At 38.0% G+C, this 17,319-nt stretch overlaps 1 protein-coding gene across 1 annotated transcript in view; it reads left to right on the top strand.

Annotated features, from left to right (window-relative positions):
- Window positions 1-17,319, top strand: part of PREP (prolyl endopeptidase) — a 128,047-nt gene that overhangs the window by 17,823 nt on the left and 92,905 nt on the right. The window contains exons 3-5 of the mRNA XM_063096950.1: window positions 5,520-5,653; window positions 6,801-6,931; window positions 14,202-14,411. Of these exons, the coding sequence (XP_062953020.1) occupies window positions 5,520-5,653; window positions 6,801-6,931; window positions 14,202-14,411 (475 nt within the window). The remainder of the gene's footprint in view (window positions 1-5,519; window positions 5,654-6,800; window positions 6,932-14,201; window positions 14,412-17,319) is intronic.

Here is a 17,319-nt window from a genome sequence, read left to right as displayed (position 1 = left end):
CTTTAACCAGGTCTTTTATATATATATATATATATATGTTGTTTGTAGCAGAAATCCTCAAAGTTTGTGGGATATAGATAGCACCATCCCTAGTTTTCATTGGGAAGAGGGGAGGTTGAAACTTGAGTCCAAGCCTGTCTCCTGCCCGGAAGCCCCTCCCAGCCATCTCGCTGCCTGCAGACCACTCCTCCTCCAGCCCAGCGTGCCCTATCCTGGAAGTAGTTTCCCCTTCCTTTGTTTCCTGTAGTTCTTATCGTTATCCCTAATTCATCTCGTTCGGCATCATGTTGCACATCGTGGTATGTAGTATAAATATTTATTTAATGAGTAACTGTAGGCACCATGTTTATTCATTTATGTAAGAATTGTACTTGTAAAAGGATTTGAGTTTCTTTTTATGAACTGTATTTTTTATTTATGCTTCCATTTAGAAAGGCAAGAGTTAGAACATATATATATATATTCAGAGATAGAACAGTCAGTATGTGAGCCTACATCTGCATTCCATAAGTGTATATATATTTGGAGTTGATAAGTAAATATTGCATTGATTTATGGTGTACAACTTGATGTTTTGATATATGTATACATTGTAGAATAGCTAAGTCAGGCTATTTAACATAATTACCTTATCTTTTTTGTGTGTGTCAAGAATGCTTAAAATCTACTCTATTAGCAATTTTCAAGCATACAGTAGATTGTCATTCACTGTGGTCACCATGATGTACTCTAGATCTCCTGAATTTATTCCTCCTATCCAACTGAAATTTTGTGTCCTTTGACCAACATCTCCCCAATGCCCCCAACCACCAGCCTCTGGTAATCTTGTATTAATGAGTTTGACTTTTTCAGAGTCCAGGTATAAATGAAATCATGAGGTATTTGTCTTTCTGTGCCTGGCTTATTTTGTAGGACTTGAGTATTTTGTATATTAAAATACAGTACATGTGAGAACAACTTGAAAAAATTCTTTCTGAAGACAGTAGGGGTAAAGGAATCTCCAGTTCCCATCTGGGCCACCCTTTGCCAGGTAGCTTTGCCCTTTTTTTTTTTTTTTTTAATTGTTGTAAGAATACCTAACATGAGATCTATTCTTACAGCAAAATTTTATGTGCACAGTGTATAGTATTGTTAACTGTAGGCACAATGTTGTGCAGCACATCTCTAGAACTTAATCGTCTTGCATAACCGAAACTTTGTTTTTAAGTTTTCTAATAGTCAAGGCAAATGAGATAGGAGATTTCTTAGTTCAGAGCAGCTACTCTTTGCTAGGAAAATATTTTCAGATTCATCTATAGATACAAAATCTAAACTGTCGATCCTCTTTGGAGGCTCAGCTGTGTGTATTATGAATGGGCTTTCATGTTTCAGTTATTTTAGTAAGTCCTAGAGTGTTACTGGATCCTGAAATTTCTTGAGGAACAAGAATTTGAATTCTCCTCACCCTGTTTCCTTTTTATGTAGTTCTTCTAGTTTTTTTCTTCTTTATTCTTACCACTTTTCTCCCTTTCCCCTAAATTTATTCTAATTTTTAGACCAAGAAGCCAGAACTGCTAAATGCATAAATGACTAAAAGCTATTTTCCTGGTTAAAATATCAGAAATATTATTGGCATTCTGTGGAATCCTAAATTTAGCAAAACTCCTTTACAGAAAATCTGCCAGCACCTTCATGAAAAGGGTTTATCCAAATTATGAAGATGTGTGTTATGAAAGAACTTGGGACTTTAGGAATTTGGACATTGTTTGGTTTTGCATCTATATGTATGACTTGGAAGAGTGCAGTCTTTAGCTGTTCTTCTATTTAAAGAATTGACTAACATTTGTGGGTGGGAGGTGATAAAACTGGATGTACTAATCCTGGAATTATTCAGTAGCATTATTATGCCTGGCATAACGGTTTTATGAAAATTTTACATAGGAAGAGCCAGTGTGTCTGCTTTAGGATAAGAGGGATTTTCTTGTAGTAGTTGTGATTAACCATGAGACATGTAAAAGGAGCAAAGAGAAATAGAGAAACAACTGGAGAACACAATTCTGCCTTTCTAAGGAAAATGAACTGAGCAATCTGTTGAGCTCCCTATGACACTTGGGCCCACCGTGGGCCTAAATGCAGCCTAATGCAAGTACTCATACAAGTCAGGGTACCCTCCTCAAGGGACCCCTCTGTAGAAGGGAGGTGCCAGCCAAGCCCCTCAGCATGCTGGGGTCTCAGGGTAGGAACCTACTTAGGGTTCCCAGTACTTAGAATGTTCTGGCGAAGCCCTTCTGGGAAATAGCCATCAGAGCTGCAAACTAACGTGCGCCATCCCCATTTTCTCCACTCCCATTGCAGTGGTTGTTCCTGTTCCTTTTGGAGACCAGCCATTCCACTTAGCCTCATCTCTCACCTGGACCACTGCCCCAGCCTCCTAACTGGTCTCCCTGTTTCCACTTTTGTTCCCCTATATTCTATTCTTCACCCAAAGCAGGATAATCTTTTTTAAAAAGGTAAACCAGGTTATCTGTCTCCTTAATTAATCATGGCTTATGTGCATTTTGGTGAAAGATTGAAACTTTATCAGGTGCCATGTGAGTTAGCTCCTGCCCAGTCCTCCATCCTCAGCCAGAGCCCCCACTCGTGCTCATTCCTAGCCTCTCTGGCATCCTTACTCTTCTTCATACCTGCCGAGCTCCTCCCCCTGCCAGAGCTCCTCCCCCTGCCAGAGCCCCTGCACCTGCAGTTTATTCTGCCCAGAATGCTCTGCCCCATCTTGCATGGCTACTCTCTCTCAGCTATTAGACCTCAATTCAAAACCTCCTAAGAAGGGCTTCCCTGACCACCCTGGTGAAGTAAGTGCCCTCTCCTGGTGCTTTCCAAGATCTGCAGCAAATAACTGGTTTGTAAACTCCCAAATCATCATGGACTAATGTTTTGTGACTTATAACAAAGACGTCACAACAATGTCAAATTGCTGTAAAGGTTTTCAACACTGGATTTGTGTGTTTGTCTTGTCGTGGGCTGGCAGCATATAGTTTGGAGACCAGCACCAATCTGTAGATGACACTTTGAGCAGCAGCATTGCTCCACTGCACAGCTGTGTATGTCTTTAGAACCAGCCACTCTCTGCAACACTCTGGCTTGTTTTTTGTCCCACCTAGTACAATGTGAGCTCCATGGTGGCAGGGATTTTGCCCTGGACTCATTACTCTTCCGTCCACAATACCGGGATCTGTACTAACATACACTAGGCTCTTGTTAAACCCATGCGGATGCCCCAGCTCCCTGACGTTCCTGCCCAGCCCAAGCAGGAGAAAATCACAGAAAGCCTAGATTGCCTCTCCCTTCTCCGCCAGGGGATCTGCTTTGTCTCCACATCCATTGCCAGTCATTGTTCAATGACTGGAGTAAAGGAATTCCAGTGTCAGTGAGGTTGCTAACCCACTGCATGACCTTGACCAGCTGACTTTAATACCACATATCCCCCAGCTACATATCTATGAAGTAAGTGACTTAGTCCATTTTCTGTTGCTATAACAGAATACCTGAGGCAGGTTATTTACAAAGAAAAGAGGTTTATTTAGCTCATGTTCTAGAGGCTGGGAAGTTTAAGATCCAGGAGCTGCATCTGGTGAGGGCCTCTGGCTGTGCCATTCCACTATGGAAGGTGAGAGAGTGTGTGAAAGAGACAAAACATGAGGGGTGACTTTCTTTGTAACCACCTTCTTTCTCACAGTAACTAATCCAGTCCTGTGAGAGTGGAATTCACTGACTCCTGCGAAAATTAACCCAGACCCAAGAGAGGAGCCTCCCTTATCCTGAGGGAAGAGCCCTCATGACCCAGCACCTCTTAAAGGTCCCATGACCTCTCAACGCCGTTACATTGGGAATCAAACTTTGACATGAGTTTTGAAGGGGACAGGCCATATTCAAACCATAGCAGTAGCCGTGGTGCTTTCTTCCACATTAAATGAGTTAATGCTCTTGGACACACTTTGTGATCTCCAGAATGTTCCCCCCGAGTGACTTCTCAAGTATGCGTCAATTTTGTGACTAAAAACAAGCTAATTTCTTCCTTGACACTCTCTCATGAGGTAGAATGGGGTCAGCAAACATTGTCTGTAAAGGACCACATAGTAAACATTTTAGGTGTTGCAAGCCCCATAGGTCTCTGTTGGTTTTTCTCCTCCAACTCTTTAAAAATATAAAAATTATTCTTAGCTTGAGGGCCTTAGGAGAGCAGGCCAGGGTGAGTTTTCCAATTCCTAGAGATAGACAGTTGGAATTGTTTTCTTGTGGAACTCAATACATTTTATTTTTTGTTTGAATGAAATAAGAAATGTCACCCATAATTGTTTTATTTTTCTTTAATTGGTCCTCTTGCAAAAGTGTTGTCAGTCATTATAGTCTTACTTTATACTCTTTCTCTCTTGTTTTGTAAACATTAATGAGCATTATAAACATTAATGAGTTTTGGAACAGCTTCTCTCAGCGCAAAATCGTGGTTCTCCAGAGCAGGGTTGGTGATTTGTATAGGGGAACCCAAAGCATATTTGACCATTTAAAGACCATTTTTAGCTTGGATGGACGCTTAGAGTTTGATGATGCCTCTCAAAGTGGATTCTGATAATGCATTTTTATCTGCCATTCAAAATATGTGATGTTCTTAATTTCCTGAAGTTTTTTCCTAATGATTTACTTCTTTGTAGACCTCTGATGAAATCATCTATTGAATAGTTATTCTTGTTTTATTTCTTACTGATAGCCAGATGTGAGTTATTATGAGGCCAAGTTTTTATAGTATTATAAACTTTCTAACTGCTTGGTTGTAAATAGGGTGTGCTTGGGTACAACTAACTGGTCTTTTGTGAAAACAGCCCTTTTCCCTGCCTTTGCTACCAGGGTCTCCTGACTTCCTGCGGGCCATCTCTTGCCTCTTTATAAGCCATTGTTGTTGATTTTCTTCTTTAATGCCACGTGTTTCCAATTTTTAAAAATAGATTCTCCAGTTGCAAATTTTAGTAAAGTTTTCTAAAATTGACATGGTGGTAGGTCTTAGTAAGTCAAAAACAAAACTGACAAAATAGCACCTAAGTATGTCTGTCTCTTCAACTCTGACATCTTTTGGGATCGCCAACTGCTGGATAAGAAGCCTGGAACCTTGGCACTGTGTAAATGTATATTATTGGCAATGTGTGACCTGAGCTGCAGTACATTGTGTTTAAGAGCATAGATTCAGGAGCCAGCTCTGCCACTTCCTAGCCATATAATTCTGAGCAGCTTTTTAACCACTCTGAGCCTCAGTTTCCCTACCTATAAAGTTGGCCTAATGAAAGAAGATTCTTCATAGGATTATTGTGAGTTTTAAATGAGTTAATACTTGTCATGCAAGCATTAGTTGAGTTAATGTCATGTAAACATTAGTTATTATTATTTATTAAGGGAAAAAATTTGCTTTTGCTGATACATATTAATGGATAACATTCCACATGGAAAATCTTGTATTTGATTTGCTTTTTTCATTTTAATTTTCTGTGTAGGCTTTCGTGGAGGCCCAGAACAAGATTACTGTGCCATTTCTTGAGCAGTGTCCTATCAGAGGTTTATACAAAGAGAGAATGACCGAACTGTATGACTATCCCAAATATAGTTGCCACTTCAAGAAAGGAAAACGGTACGTGAGGTTTCATTCATTTTCTTTTTACTTTCAAATTGAATGCTTTCTGAAATTACAAAATACAAATTATAAATAACTTATCAGTTTATAAAATTAGTTAATTATAAAAGGAATTAATTATTGTGCTTGAATGTGAGAATATTTTTTGTTCTTTTAGATATTGTCCAAATGCTTAAAGTAAAGGTTAAGAAATTTAGTAGATAGTTCATATGAAGAAATCTAGATTATAGGAAATCTTGTTGTCTGATGGTTAGTAGTTGTTGAGATAGGTTGATCCATAAACAACAATAAAGATTTATTTGTTTGCCCCTAAAATTAATTATCTTTGGCTTACACTACTTGAAAACATCTCATTATATGCATTTCTTTCCCTCAAAAATGACGAAATCAGCCAGGGGTGACGTCTTTGAATACACCTCTCTCGTTCCTCTCCTTTTAACACCCACTTAAACGTATTCTCTTGTTCTTTTTTTCAAAATCTCTTGGGAACCACCATCACAAATTTACTTTAGAATTTCTTGGATACACCCCTCCCCCACTACACAGAGATCAGTACAGTCTGGAGCCGAACCCTGCCTGCCACCTTCTTTTTAAATGAAGTCTGATTTGAACACAGCCATTTCCATTTGTCTGTGTGTTGTCCGTGGCTGCTTTTGTGCTACAACTGCAGAGTTAAGTATTACAGTGACGGACTATGTGGCCCGCGGGCTTGTAATGCTTGTAGTCTTGACCTTTACAGAAAAAGTGTGCCCACTTCCTACCCCAGCAGCTTGGCTAGGGAAGCGAACCAGAATTTCATCCTAGAAAATCTGCTTTCCCTCTCCAATTAAAAGAAAAAGTTACTGCTTTATTTATTTGAATATCAATTTTAATTTTAGCAGATAAAATAGTCTATTTGTCTATTTAGCGAATATGCAGAATTACAATAAATTATTTGAATACAGAAAGCAGCTCAGGTCACAACCTGTAGATACAGGGAGATGTTGAGACCTTTCACTCTCGTCCTCATGTACTTGTCATGGCCTGATTGTAGTTGTACCTTTGTATGTTTCTGGTTTTGTTTTGGTTTTTGCTTATATGTGTTTGGTTTTACTCCACAAATAGAAAACTGCACAGCTAAATGAAGACCATCTCTGTCCCCCAGGTATTTTTATTTTTACAACACAGGTTTGCAGAACCAGCGAGTATTATATGTGCAGGATTCCTTAGAAGGTGAGGCTAGAGTGTTCCTGGACCCCAACACACTGTCCGACGATGGCACGGTGGCGCTCAGAGGTAAGTGATGCACAACCATACTCACTGGAGTCCTGATGCCCTCATTTGCGGCTCCAAAGTTAGTGCAGATGCCTTACCTCTGAAATATCAGGCAGGTTGTGGACCATATTGTAGAACAGATGCACACACAATATCAGGAAAGCCAATTTTTGCACAGTATATTTAGAACACATGAATAGTCATATTCCTCTTTTCCTCTCTGATGGCATGAAGCAAAACTGGAGAATAATTTACACTGGACCCAAATTAGCTTTTCAGGCTTCTGGGATCTTGCAGTATCATCATCATTTCCTATAACATCCTTGAGACCTATCCATGACTGGAAAAAATCTTCTATGAGAAATTTAAGCTATACAAAGAATGTTCTAATTATACTTCTAAAACAAGAAAGAATATTTATCAGATCTATCTCCCCGCAAGGGAGGGAGTGATCAGCATTTTAACATCTAGTTAATTGTCAGTATGTTAGAATTAAAAGTAAAAGAACACAAATAATCTTGTAGAAATTAGGCAACTTGGTACCTGAAGATGCACGTTTAAAAACTGAATAAGTTTTGCCTGCAACTGATATACGTCTCCTACATAACTCTGCCCCTAAGATAACCTCTTCCACACAATTACCCCAGGTTCGTGCCAGAAACAGAGTTCTAGGGTAAGGAAGTAGGTTATTCTCCAGTTCTATGGTTTAATAATTGCACACTCTAAAGATTATCTCTTGATAACATCCTAGATGTTCTTAGTGAAGTTGGCTCAGCATTTCCCCTATAGTATCTTCTGTTTTATAAAGAAAGCACAGGTTTAACCCTCTAGAATTGAGAAATTGGAACACCAAAGTCCCCTATAGTCGATAAGATGGGAGTTGTAGAGCCCTGTTCCATCACATCTGTACAAGGACTCTTTTATTTAGTCATTTCTAAACATGAGTCTGTCATTCAGTGGTCCTCTTTTTCCCCTCTCCCCAAATAGGCTGTGTAGTAAACGATTCTTTATGAAATCACTATTGAAAGTAAGACACCAGCCAGATCGATGAGTGTTCTGCCATTAATCTGAGCCTGTAGTTTTAAATGAGTCTAATACACTGTTTTTGTTGCTGTAACATATTTTGTATAGGAATTCATTTTATTTTTCCAAAGATCTATCAGGCAACCCATTCAGAAGGACTTCCCTTTAACCTCTCACCCCAGTTATGCATTCTAGTGATTTCTTTCTGGAATGCTTGCATGCACAAAGCCTTGATGGATGAGAAGGTAAATTAGGCATGAGACCTGGCCTCAAACAGTCATTGAGTTCTCTGAGAACGGTATTACAGAAAAGTTAAAATTTGAGTAAATAGTCAGATTCTATTGATAGTATACGAATTTTTAAACATGTATTTCAAATCGAAATATTTTATTTAAATTTTTCCTGAAAATTTTCCAATTATATATAAATAATCCGAAAACTACAGTGCTGTGTAGAATAAAAGGTGAATATCTTTCTTCTCCCCATCACATATCAGACCCTTTTTCTGCATTTACATACGTATGAGCATGGATACTTTATAGGACTAAGAAGTGATTAATTAGTAAGTTTTGTGAAATTTTATTTATTTTCACTTTTTTTAAGTTAAAAAAATTTTTTTTACTGAAACATGATTGTATATATCTGTGGGGTACAGCATTGAATATCAATACTTGTGTGCAATAGGTGATGTTCAAGTCAAGATAATTAGTATATTCAACATTACACAATGTAATCATTTTTTTGTGGCCTTTTACCAATTTCTCATTAGTCTCCCCCCCCACCCCCTCCTCCTTTCTCACCTCTGGTGGCCTCAATTCTGTTCTCTCCTTTTGAAATTTCATCAGATTATTGTGATTGTTACATCTTTGTTTTTTAGTTCCCGCTTATGAGTGAAGACGTGGTATTTCTCTTTCTGTGCCTGGCTTATTTCACTTAATATAATTTTCTCTAAGTTCATCCATGTTGCTGTGAATGGCAGAATTTCATTCTTTTTTATGTCAGAGTAGTATTTCATTATGTATATATACCACATTTTCCTTATCCAGTTGTCCATTGATGACATTTAGGTTGGTTCCAACTCTTGGCTATTTTAAATGGAGTTGCAATAAACATGGGAATGCAGGTATCCCTTCTACATGATGATTTCCATTCCTTTGGGTATATACCCAGCAGTGAGATTGCTGGATTGCATTGCAGTTCTGTCTGTAGTTTGAGGATCCTCCATACTGTTTTCCATAATGGCTGCACTAATATATAGTCCCACCAGTAGGATAGGAGGGTTTTCCTTTTCTCCACATCCTTGTAAGCATTTGTTATTCTGTCTTTTTGATAGTAGCCAGTCTAACTGGGGTGAGATGATATCTCAGTGCGGTTTTGATTTTCATTTCCCTGATCATTAGTGATGCTGAGCATTTTTTCTTGTGTCCGTTGGCCATTTGTATATCTTGTTTTGAGAAGTGCCTGTTCAGCTACTTTGCTCATTTCTTAATCTGGTTACTTGTTTTTTTACTGTTAAGTTGTTTGAGTTCCTTGTATGTTCTGGATATTAATCCCTTGTTGGATGCATGATTTGTGAATATTTTCTCCAGTTCTGTAGGTTGTCTTTTCACTCTGTCAACTGTTTCTTTTGCTGTGCAGAAGGTTCTTAGGTTGGTATAATCCCATTTGTTTATTTTTTCTTTTGTTGCCTATGCTTTTGGGGTATTATTCCTAAAGTCTTTGCCCAGTCCTGCTTCCTGAAGTGTTTCCCCTGTTTTCTTTTAGGACTTCTATAGTTTCAGTTCTTATATATTTATGTCTCTAATCCACTTTGAGTTGATTTTGGTATATGATGGAGGTATGGGTCTAGTTTCATTATTCTACATATGGGCGTCCAGTTTTCGCAGCCTCATTTATTGAAGAGGCAGCCTTTTTCCCAGTATATGTTCTTGTTGCCTTTGCCAAAGATCAGTTTGCTGTAAGTACGTGGGTTGATTTCTGGGTTCTATGTTCTGTTCTATTGGTCCAAATGTCTGCTTTTATGACAGTACCATGCTGTTTTGGTTATTATAGCTTTGTAGTATAATTTGAAGTCAGATATTGTCATACCTCTGGCTTTATTTTTCCTGCTCAGGATTGCTTTGGCTATTCAGGGTCTTTTGTTGTTCCATGTGAATGTTAGGATTTTTTCTCTATTTCTGTGATGAATGTCATTGTTATTTTTAGGGGATTGCATTGAATATGTAGATTGCTTTGGGTAGTATGGACATCTTCACAATATTAATTCTTCCAATCCAAGAGCACGGAATGTCTTTCCATCATTTTGTGTCCTCTTTAATTTATTTCAGCAGTGATTTGTAGTTCTCATTGTAAAGATCTTTCACCTCCTTGGTAAAATTGATTCCTAGGTAGTTTATTTTTTTTGGTGACTATTGTAAATGGGCTTGCTTTCCTGATTGCTTTTTCTACTACTTCATTATTGGAGTATAGGAATGCTACTCATTTCTGCATGTTGATTTTTTATTCTGCAACTTTACTAAAATTGTTGATCAGCTCCAAGAGGTTTTTTTTTTTTTTTTGGAGTCTTTAGGCTTTTCTATAGATAGGACCATGTAATCTGCAAACAGGGATAGTTTGACTTCATCTTTTCTGATCTGGATGTGCTTTATTTCTTTCTCTTTCCTGATTACTCTGGCTAGTATTTCCAATACTATGTTAAATAGGAGTGGTGAGAGTGGGCATCCTTGTCTTTTTCCTGTTCTTAAGGGAAAGGCTTTCAGCTTTTCCCCATCCAAGATTATATTGGGAGTGTGTTTGTTGTATATTGCTTTTATTGTGTTGTGATACTTTCCTTGTGGACCTAATTTGCTGAGAATCTTTTTCATGAAAGGATGTTAGATTTTGTCAAATGCTTTTTCTGCATCTAGTGAGATAATCATATAGTTTTTGTCCTTGATTTTGTTGGTGTGGTGTATGATATTTATTGACTTACATATGTTAAACCATCCTTGCATCCCTGGGATGAATCCCACTTTATCATGGTGTATAATTTTTTGATGTGTTGCTGTATTCTGATTGCTGATATTTTGTTGAAGGTTTTTGCATCTGTGTTCATCAGAGATATTTGCCTGTAGTTTTCTTTTTTGTTGTATGTTTGTCTAGTTTGGGTATCAGGATGATGCTAGCCTCATAGACTGAATTTGGGAGAATGGCTTCTGTTTCAATTTTTTTGGAATAGTTTGAAGAGAATTGGTATTAATGCCTCTTTAAAGGTTTGGTAGAATTCAGTAGTAAAGGCATCCAGTCCTAGGCTTCTCTTTGTTGGGAGACTGCTGATTACTGCTTCAATCTTGTTGTTTGCTATTGATCTGTTCAGTTTTTCTGTTTCTTCTTGGTTCAGTCTTGGTAGTTTGTATGTGTCCAGAAATTTAATACATTTCCTCCAGGTTTTCAAATTTATTGGTGTGTAATTGTTTGTTAACAGTCTGTAAAGATTCTTTGTATTTTTGTGGTATCAGTTGTAATGTCTTCTTTTTCATTTCTGATTTTCGTTATTTGAGTCTTTTCTCTTCTTTTTTTAGTCAGCTTAGCTAATGGTTTGTTTATTTTGTTTTTCTTCTCAAAAAACCTACTTTTTGTTTCACTGATCTTTTGTATTGTTTTTTGGGTCTCTATTTCATTTACTTCTGCTCTGATCTTGATCATTTCTTTCCATCTACTAGCTTTGGGATTGGATTGTTCTTGTTTTTCTAGTTCTTTGAAGTGTAGCATTAGGTTATTTATCTGAAATCTTTCTATTCTTTGGATATAAGCATTTATTGCAATAAAATTCCCTCATAGTACTGCTTTTGCAGTGTCCCATAAGTTTTGGTATGAAGTGTCTTTATTTCCATTAGTTTCAAGACACTTTTTGATTTCCTGTTTAATTTCTTCTTGGACCTATAGGTTGTTCAGGAGCATGTTGTTTAATTTCCATGTATTTGTATAGTTTCCAGAGTTTTGATTGTTTTTGTGGTCTGAAATGATACTCGAAATTATTTCAGTATTTAAAAATTTCCTAAGGCTTTGTTTGTGAACATGCGGTCTCTCCTGGAGAATGTTTGATGTGCTGATGAGAAGAATGTGTAACTGTAGTTGTTGGATGAAATGTTCTGTAGATATCTGCCAGGTCCAACTGGTGTAAAGTATAGTTTAAATACTGTTTCTCTGTTGATTTGTTGCCTAGATGATCTGTCCAATACTAAGAGACGGGTGTTCAAGTCCTCACCTATTATCAGATTGTGGTCTGTCTTTTTTTTTAGGTTTAATAGTGTTTGCTTTATATATCTGGGTGTTCTAGTGTTGAATGCATATATATTTATGATTGTTATGTCTTCTTACTGGATAGATCCCTTTATTGTTATGTAATGGTCTTCTTTTGTCTATTTTTATGATTTTTGGTTTAAAGTCTATTTTACCTGATATAAGAATAGCTACTCTTGTTTGCTTTTGGTTTCCATTTGTGCGGTACATCTTTTCCCATCCCTTCACTGCATGTGTTTTTACAGTTGAGGTGAGTCTCTCAAATACAGCGTTGGGCCTAGCTTTTTAATCCTGTGTCTTTGGAGTGGGGAATGTAATCCATTTACATTTAGGTTTGTTATTGAAGGGTATTTTCTTCCTCCTGGCATTTTATCAATTTTTGTTTGGTTGTTTTCAGTATTTTTTTTTTTTTCATTTCTTCCCCTTTTATTGTTTGTCTTTGGTGTTCATTGTTTTTTTGAGGTGGTAAGCTATAGTTTCTTTCTCTTTCTTGTTTGCATTTTTGTTCTACCAGTGGGGTTTGCTCTTTCTTATGTTCATGGTAGTGATTGTCATTTTTCGTATTCCAGATGCAGGACTTCCTTGAGAATTTCTGGTCGTATGGTGATGAACTCCCACAGTTTTTATTTGTCTGGGAAATACACTATTTCTCCCTCATTTCTGAATGATAGCCCTGCCTGGGTATAATAGTCTTGGCCTGCAGTTTTATTCTTTTAGTACTTTGAATATATCATCCCATTCTCTTCTGGCCTATAAGGTTTCTCCTGAGAAGTCTGCTATTAGTCTGATGGCAACTTCCTTATAGTTGACTTGATGCTTTTCTCTTGGCATTTTTTAACATTCTCTCTTTGTCTTTGAGTTTTGCCAGTTTGACTATAATATGTCCCATTAGAGGACCTTTTTGGATTGAATCTGTTTGGGGATCTTTGAGCCTCTTGGATCTGAAAGTCCATGTCTCTCCCAGTACTTGGGAATTTTTCCACTATTATTTCATTGAAAAGGTTGTCAATGCCTTTTCCTTTCTTCTCCCTTTCTGGAACACCCGTGATTTGGATATTTGTGAAGTTTTAAATTAATTTCCCATTAATTGTAATTCTAATTTAAAATAGTAGAAAACTTCTGATAATAGTTGAGCTTCTTACAGTTTTCAATCCCCAGAAAGTTTAGCACTCATAGTAAGAGAAAATCTCTGGTGTCAGCATTTCTAATGGGACATATGGTATCAAATGCTATACGTACTTCATAATTATAAAAGCCAGTATAAAACATGTAAATATTTGTCAAGAAACATTCCATAGTGATAAGAACATTCTGTGAGAGCACTAAAGAATTGGATATGGCATAACAGTCTGTAGATAGTGTTGCCTTTCCTCGTCATAGTCACTTTTGGACTGTGCATTCTGTGAGCCTTCATTGCAAACCCTCAGGCTTTATTTACTTGGGCCTGTGATGCTCAGATGATGTGGACATTAGTCCTTGAGTGCCAGTAATGCTGTAAAAATGAGGTTGTAAAGAGCATTTCAGTTACTGTACTTTGGAATCCATCCCCAAAATTACCTAATAGCTACAATTTAGTTCTATTATATGGTATGTGTCATAATCCAGTCATTACTCTAAAAGCAGTTTTCTTATTTTCTTTTGAGTATAAATAAAATATGCTTAAAGTTCCAGAAGAGTTCTGCTTTTAACTGAACTGCCTGTTGAATTATAAAAATTTCACAATGGAAGCATCTTAATGGACATAGCCAATACTTCATTTTATAGATGGACAAACTAAGACCTAGAGAAATTAGAAACTTTGTCCAAGGTCGTAAGGGTGATTCCTGTGAGACTTGGGCTGAGTCCCCAGTTTTCTACACCTTCCATTGCCACATTCTGCCTCTGCATTACAATGGAAAGCTTCATCAGACAGCATAGAGGGCAGTGGGCAAGACTAGGAGCTGCATCTCCATGTTCACCATTTGACCACTTCTCCTCTGTCCCATAGGTTATGCGTTCAGTGAAGATGGTGAATATTTTGCCTATGGTCTGAGTGCCAGTGGCTCAGACTGGGTGACGATCAAGTTCATGAAAGTCGATGGTGCCAAAGAGCTTCCAGATGTGCTTGAAAGAGTCAAGTTCAGCTGTATGGCCTGGACCCATGATGGGAAGGGAATGTTCTACAACTCTTACCCCCAACAGGATGGAAAAAGTGATGGTAAGTGAAGACTTTAGATGAAGCACTTTTCTTTTACAAAATGAGGTGTGACTTCAAATGACTAAAAATAAAAGTTAAACCCTACGTAGAGGTTGTTTGGTTTAGAACCAAGTTTCCTCAAAGGGTGTTATATCACTTAGCTTTGCTCTGTAATAGACCACACCAAAACTTAGTGGTTTGAAATAATAAGCATGTGTTTTTGTTTATGAGTCTGTGGGTTCGCCAGGCAGTTCTGGGTGTGGCTGAGTTCTAACATGTTATCTGTGGTCACCTGTGGGTCACCTGGCTGATGTTGGCCTGACTGTTTGACATGTCGGGGCCCTCGGCTGGGATGAGGAGGCTGTCTCAACCTTCATGCATGTAGTCTTTCATTCTCTAGTAGGCTAGCCAGGTTTGTTCACTTCATAGCTCAGCAGGATTCCAAGAGGGAGGGCACAAGCCTTTTTTTTTTTTTTTTTTTTTTTTTTAAAGCCACTCAAGTACAGCATAAGCCTTTTTGATGCCTAGTCTTGCTACCGGCATGTCAGCTTCACTGCATTCTACCGGCCAAAGCAAGTTGCCGGCCAGCCCCTTTTCAACATATGGGGAAATAACACAGGAAACTGTGAAAAACTGGGGCCATTATTGCCATCAGTCCTTTCTAGATGTGTTTTATCGCCCAAGGGCATCATGGACAGGATGGATTTCTTAACAAAACCAATCTATTTGATCATATTGAGTCATTTACAACTTTCCTCCTGCCATAACCACGTCTCTGCCTTTGGTCTGAAGTTACAGGTCACCTGTTGGCTGCATTTATCTTGACATTTTTCTCCTTGTTACTTCCTGGACACACCTTTCTTGTTCTCCTCTTCAGTTGTACAGAGATCCTATTGTGTTCAAGTGCTGCCTTCTTTCTTTCCCCCTTAACTCCTAATCTTCCCAGACAGGAAGGGCCATGTACCTTGTGTCTTCCTGGTACAAGCTATCAACATCATCTTCTTCCTTATGCCACCCTACTTTTCCACATGGTGTGCAGCATTTTCTTGTTATCCTAGTTGGTCTCACAGGTGGGTTTTGCGATACCTGTGTTAGAGATTAGGAGCTGGGGTGTGGGGGCTCAGTAGTTTGCTGGAGGGTGTGGAGCTGGCAAGCACCCCAGCTGCTGCAGTCCTTCCTACTGTGCATTCTATCCCCTTAGCATGACTTGCTGTATCTTTCTCATCTTCAGTTCTGCTTGCCTTCTTTTCTCTTTTCCCCCCTGGGTGAACTGGGAATAACGATCTACTGCTTTTCATCTTTTTTGGCTGTGGTTAGCTTTTGCTGCCTTTTGATTAGGCTCCAGCAAGACCTCTTTTTTAATTCACTAAGGAACTACAAGAGGAGCTAGGAGTAGGCTTTTTATTCAAGAAAATTCAGTTAAAGAAAGATGGTTGTACTCTGTATACTGAATTAGCTGCCTGTGTTCAGAATGCCCCAGAGTTAGAAAATATTGCTTATTTTCAAGTTATGGAAGACAAAAAAAAGTATAACTGGCCAATTTCTGTTAGAGAATAATGTTATTAAGTTAACTTGGGAAAAGCATTAAAGGTGTTATTTACCCTCAGCTTTCAGTGACAATAATAGTAATGATTAGTTATTGTGATTAATTTAAGAAAGCCAACATCTTTTCCCAGATGTAATTTTTCTGCCCTCTTGTTGGGGGCCTTACAAATGAAGCTAAGCAATTCATACTGTGTGCTTCTTATCAGTGTTCCTGGAAAACACAATGAAAATCACTTCAGTACCACAAAGCTTTTTTTTTTTTTTTACATTATGGTATTATCTTACTTTTTTTCCTATATTGCACTGAAAGCTTGGTACATTTTCATAATGAAAAAAAGTTCAGTCTCATAGTAGTCTCCAAAATCAGCAAATATGTGTGAATTACTTATAGGTATTATTTATATTTCTGATATCCAACTGATACTTAATTTTTTTTTAAATAAACTTTATTCTTTAGAGTAGTTTCAAGTTCACAGCAAAATTGAGAGGAAAGTACAGAGATTTCCCGTTTACCCCAGCCCCCACGCATGTGTAGCCACTACTCCTAATGTCAACATCCCCCGCCAGAGTGGTACATTGGTTACAATTGATGGATCTACACTGACACATCAGTATCACCCAAAGGCCGTAGTTTTCATTACCATTTGCTCTTGGTGTTGTACATTCTCTGGGTTCAGACAAATGTTTAATGATACGTATCCACCATTAGAGTATCATACAGAGTAGTTTTACTGCCCTAAAAATCCTCTGTGCTCTGCCCGTGCATCCCTCCCTTCCTCCATCCCCTGGCAACCACTGGTCTTTTTACTGTCTCCACAGTTTTGCCTTTTCTAGAATGTCCTATAGCTGCAATTATACAGTATGCAGCCTTTTTACGTTGGTTTCTTTCACTTAGTAATAATACATTTAAGTTTCCTACATGTCTTTTCATGGCTTGATTTCTTTTTAGTGCTGAATAATATTTCATAGTCTGGATGTACTACAGTTTATCCATTCACCTACTGAAAGACTTCTTGGCTGCTTCCAAATTTGGCAATTATGAATAAAGCTGCTATAAAAAATCTGCCTCCAGGTTTTTGTGTGGGCATAAGTTTTCGACCCCTTTGGGTAAATACCAAGTAGCATGATTGCTTGATGGCATGGTAACAGTATGTTTAGTTTTGTAAGAAACCACCAAAACTGTCTTCCAAAGTGACTGTACCATTTTGCATTCCCACCAGCAATGAATGAGAGTTTCTTTTCCTCCACATTCTCTCCAGCATTTGTGTTGTCAGTGTTCTGGATTTTGGCCATTCTAATATGTGTGTAGTGGCATCTCATTGTTTTAATTTGCATTTCCCTGATGACATCTGATGTGGGACGTCTTTTCATATGCTTATCTGCC

This window comes from Cynocephalus volans, chromosome 5, assembly GCF_027409185.1.
Source record: "Cynocephalus volans isolate mCynVol1 chromosome 5, mCynVol1.pri, whole genome shotgun sequence".
Classification (NCBI taxonomy): Eukaryota; Metazoa; Chordata; class Mammalia; order Dermoptera; family Cynocephalidae; genus Cynocephalus; species Cynocephalus volans.
This window is presented reverse-complemented; position numbering and strand designations above follow the sequence as displayed.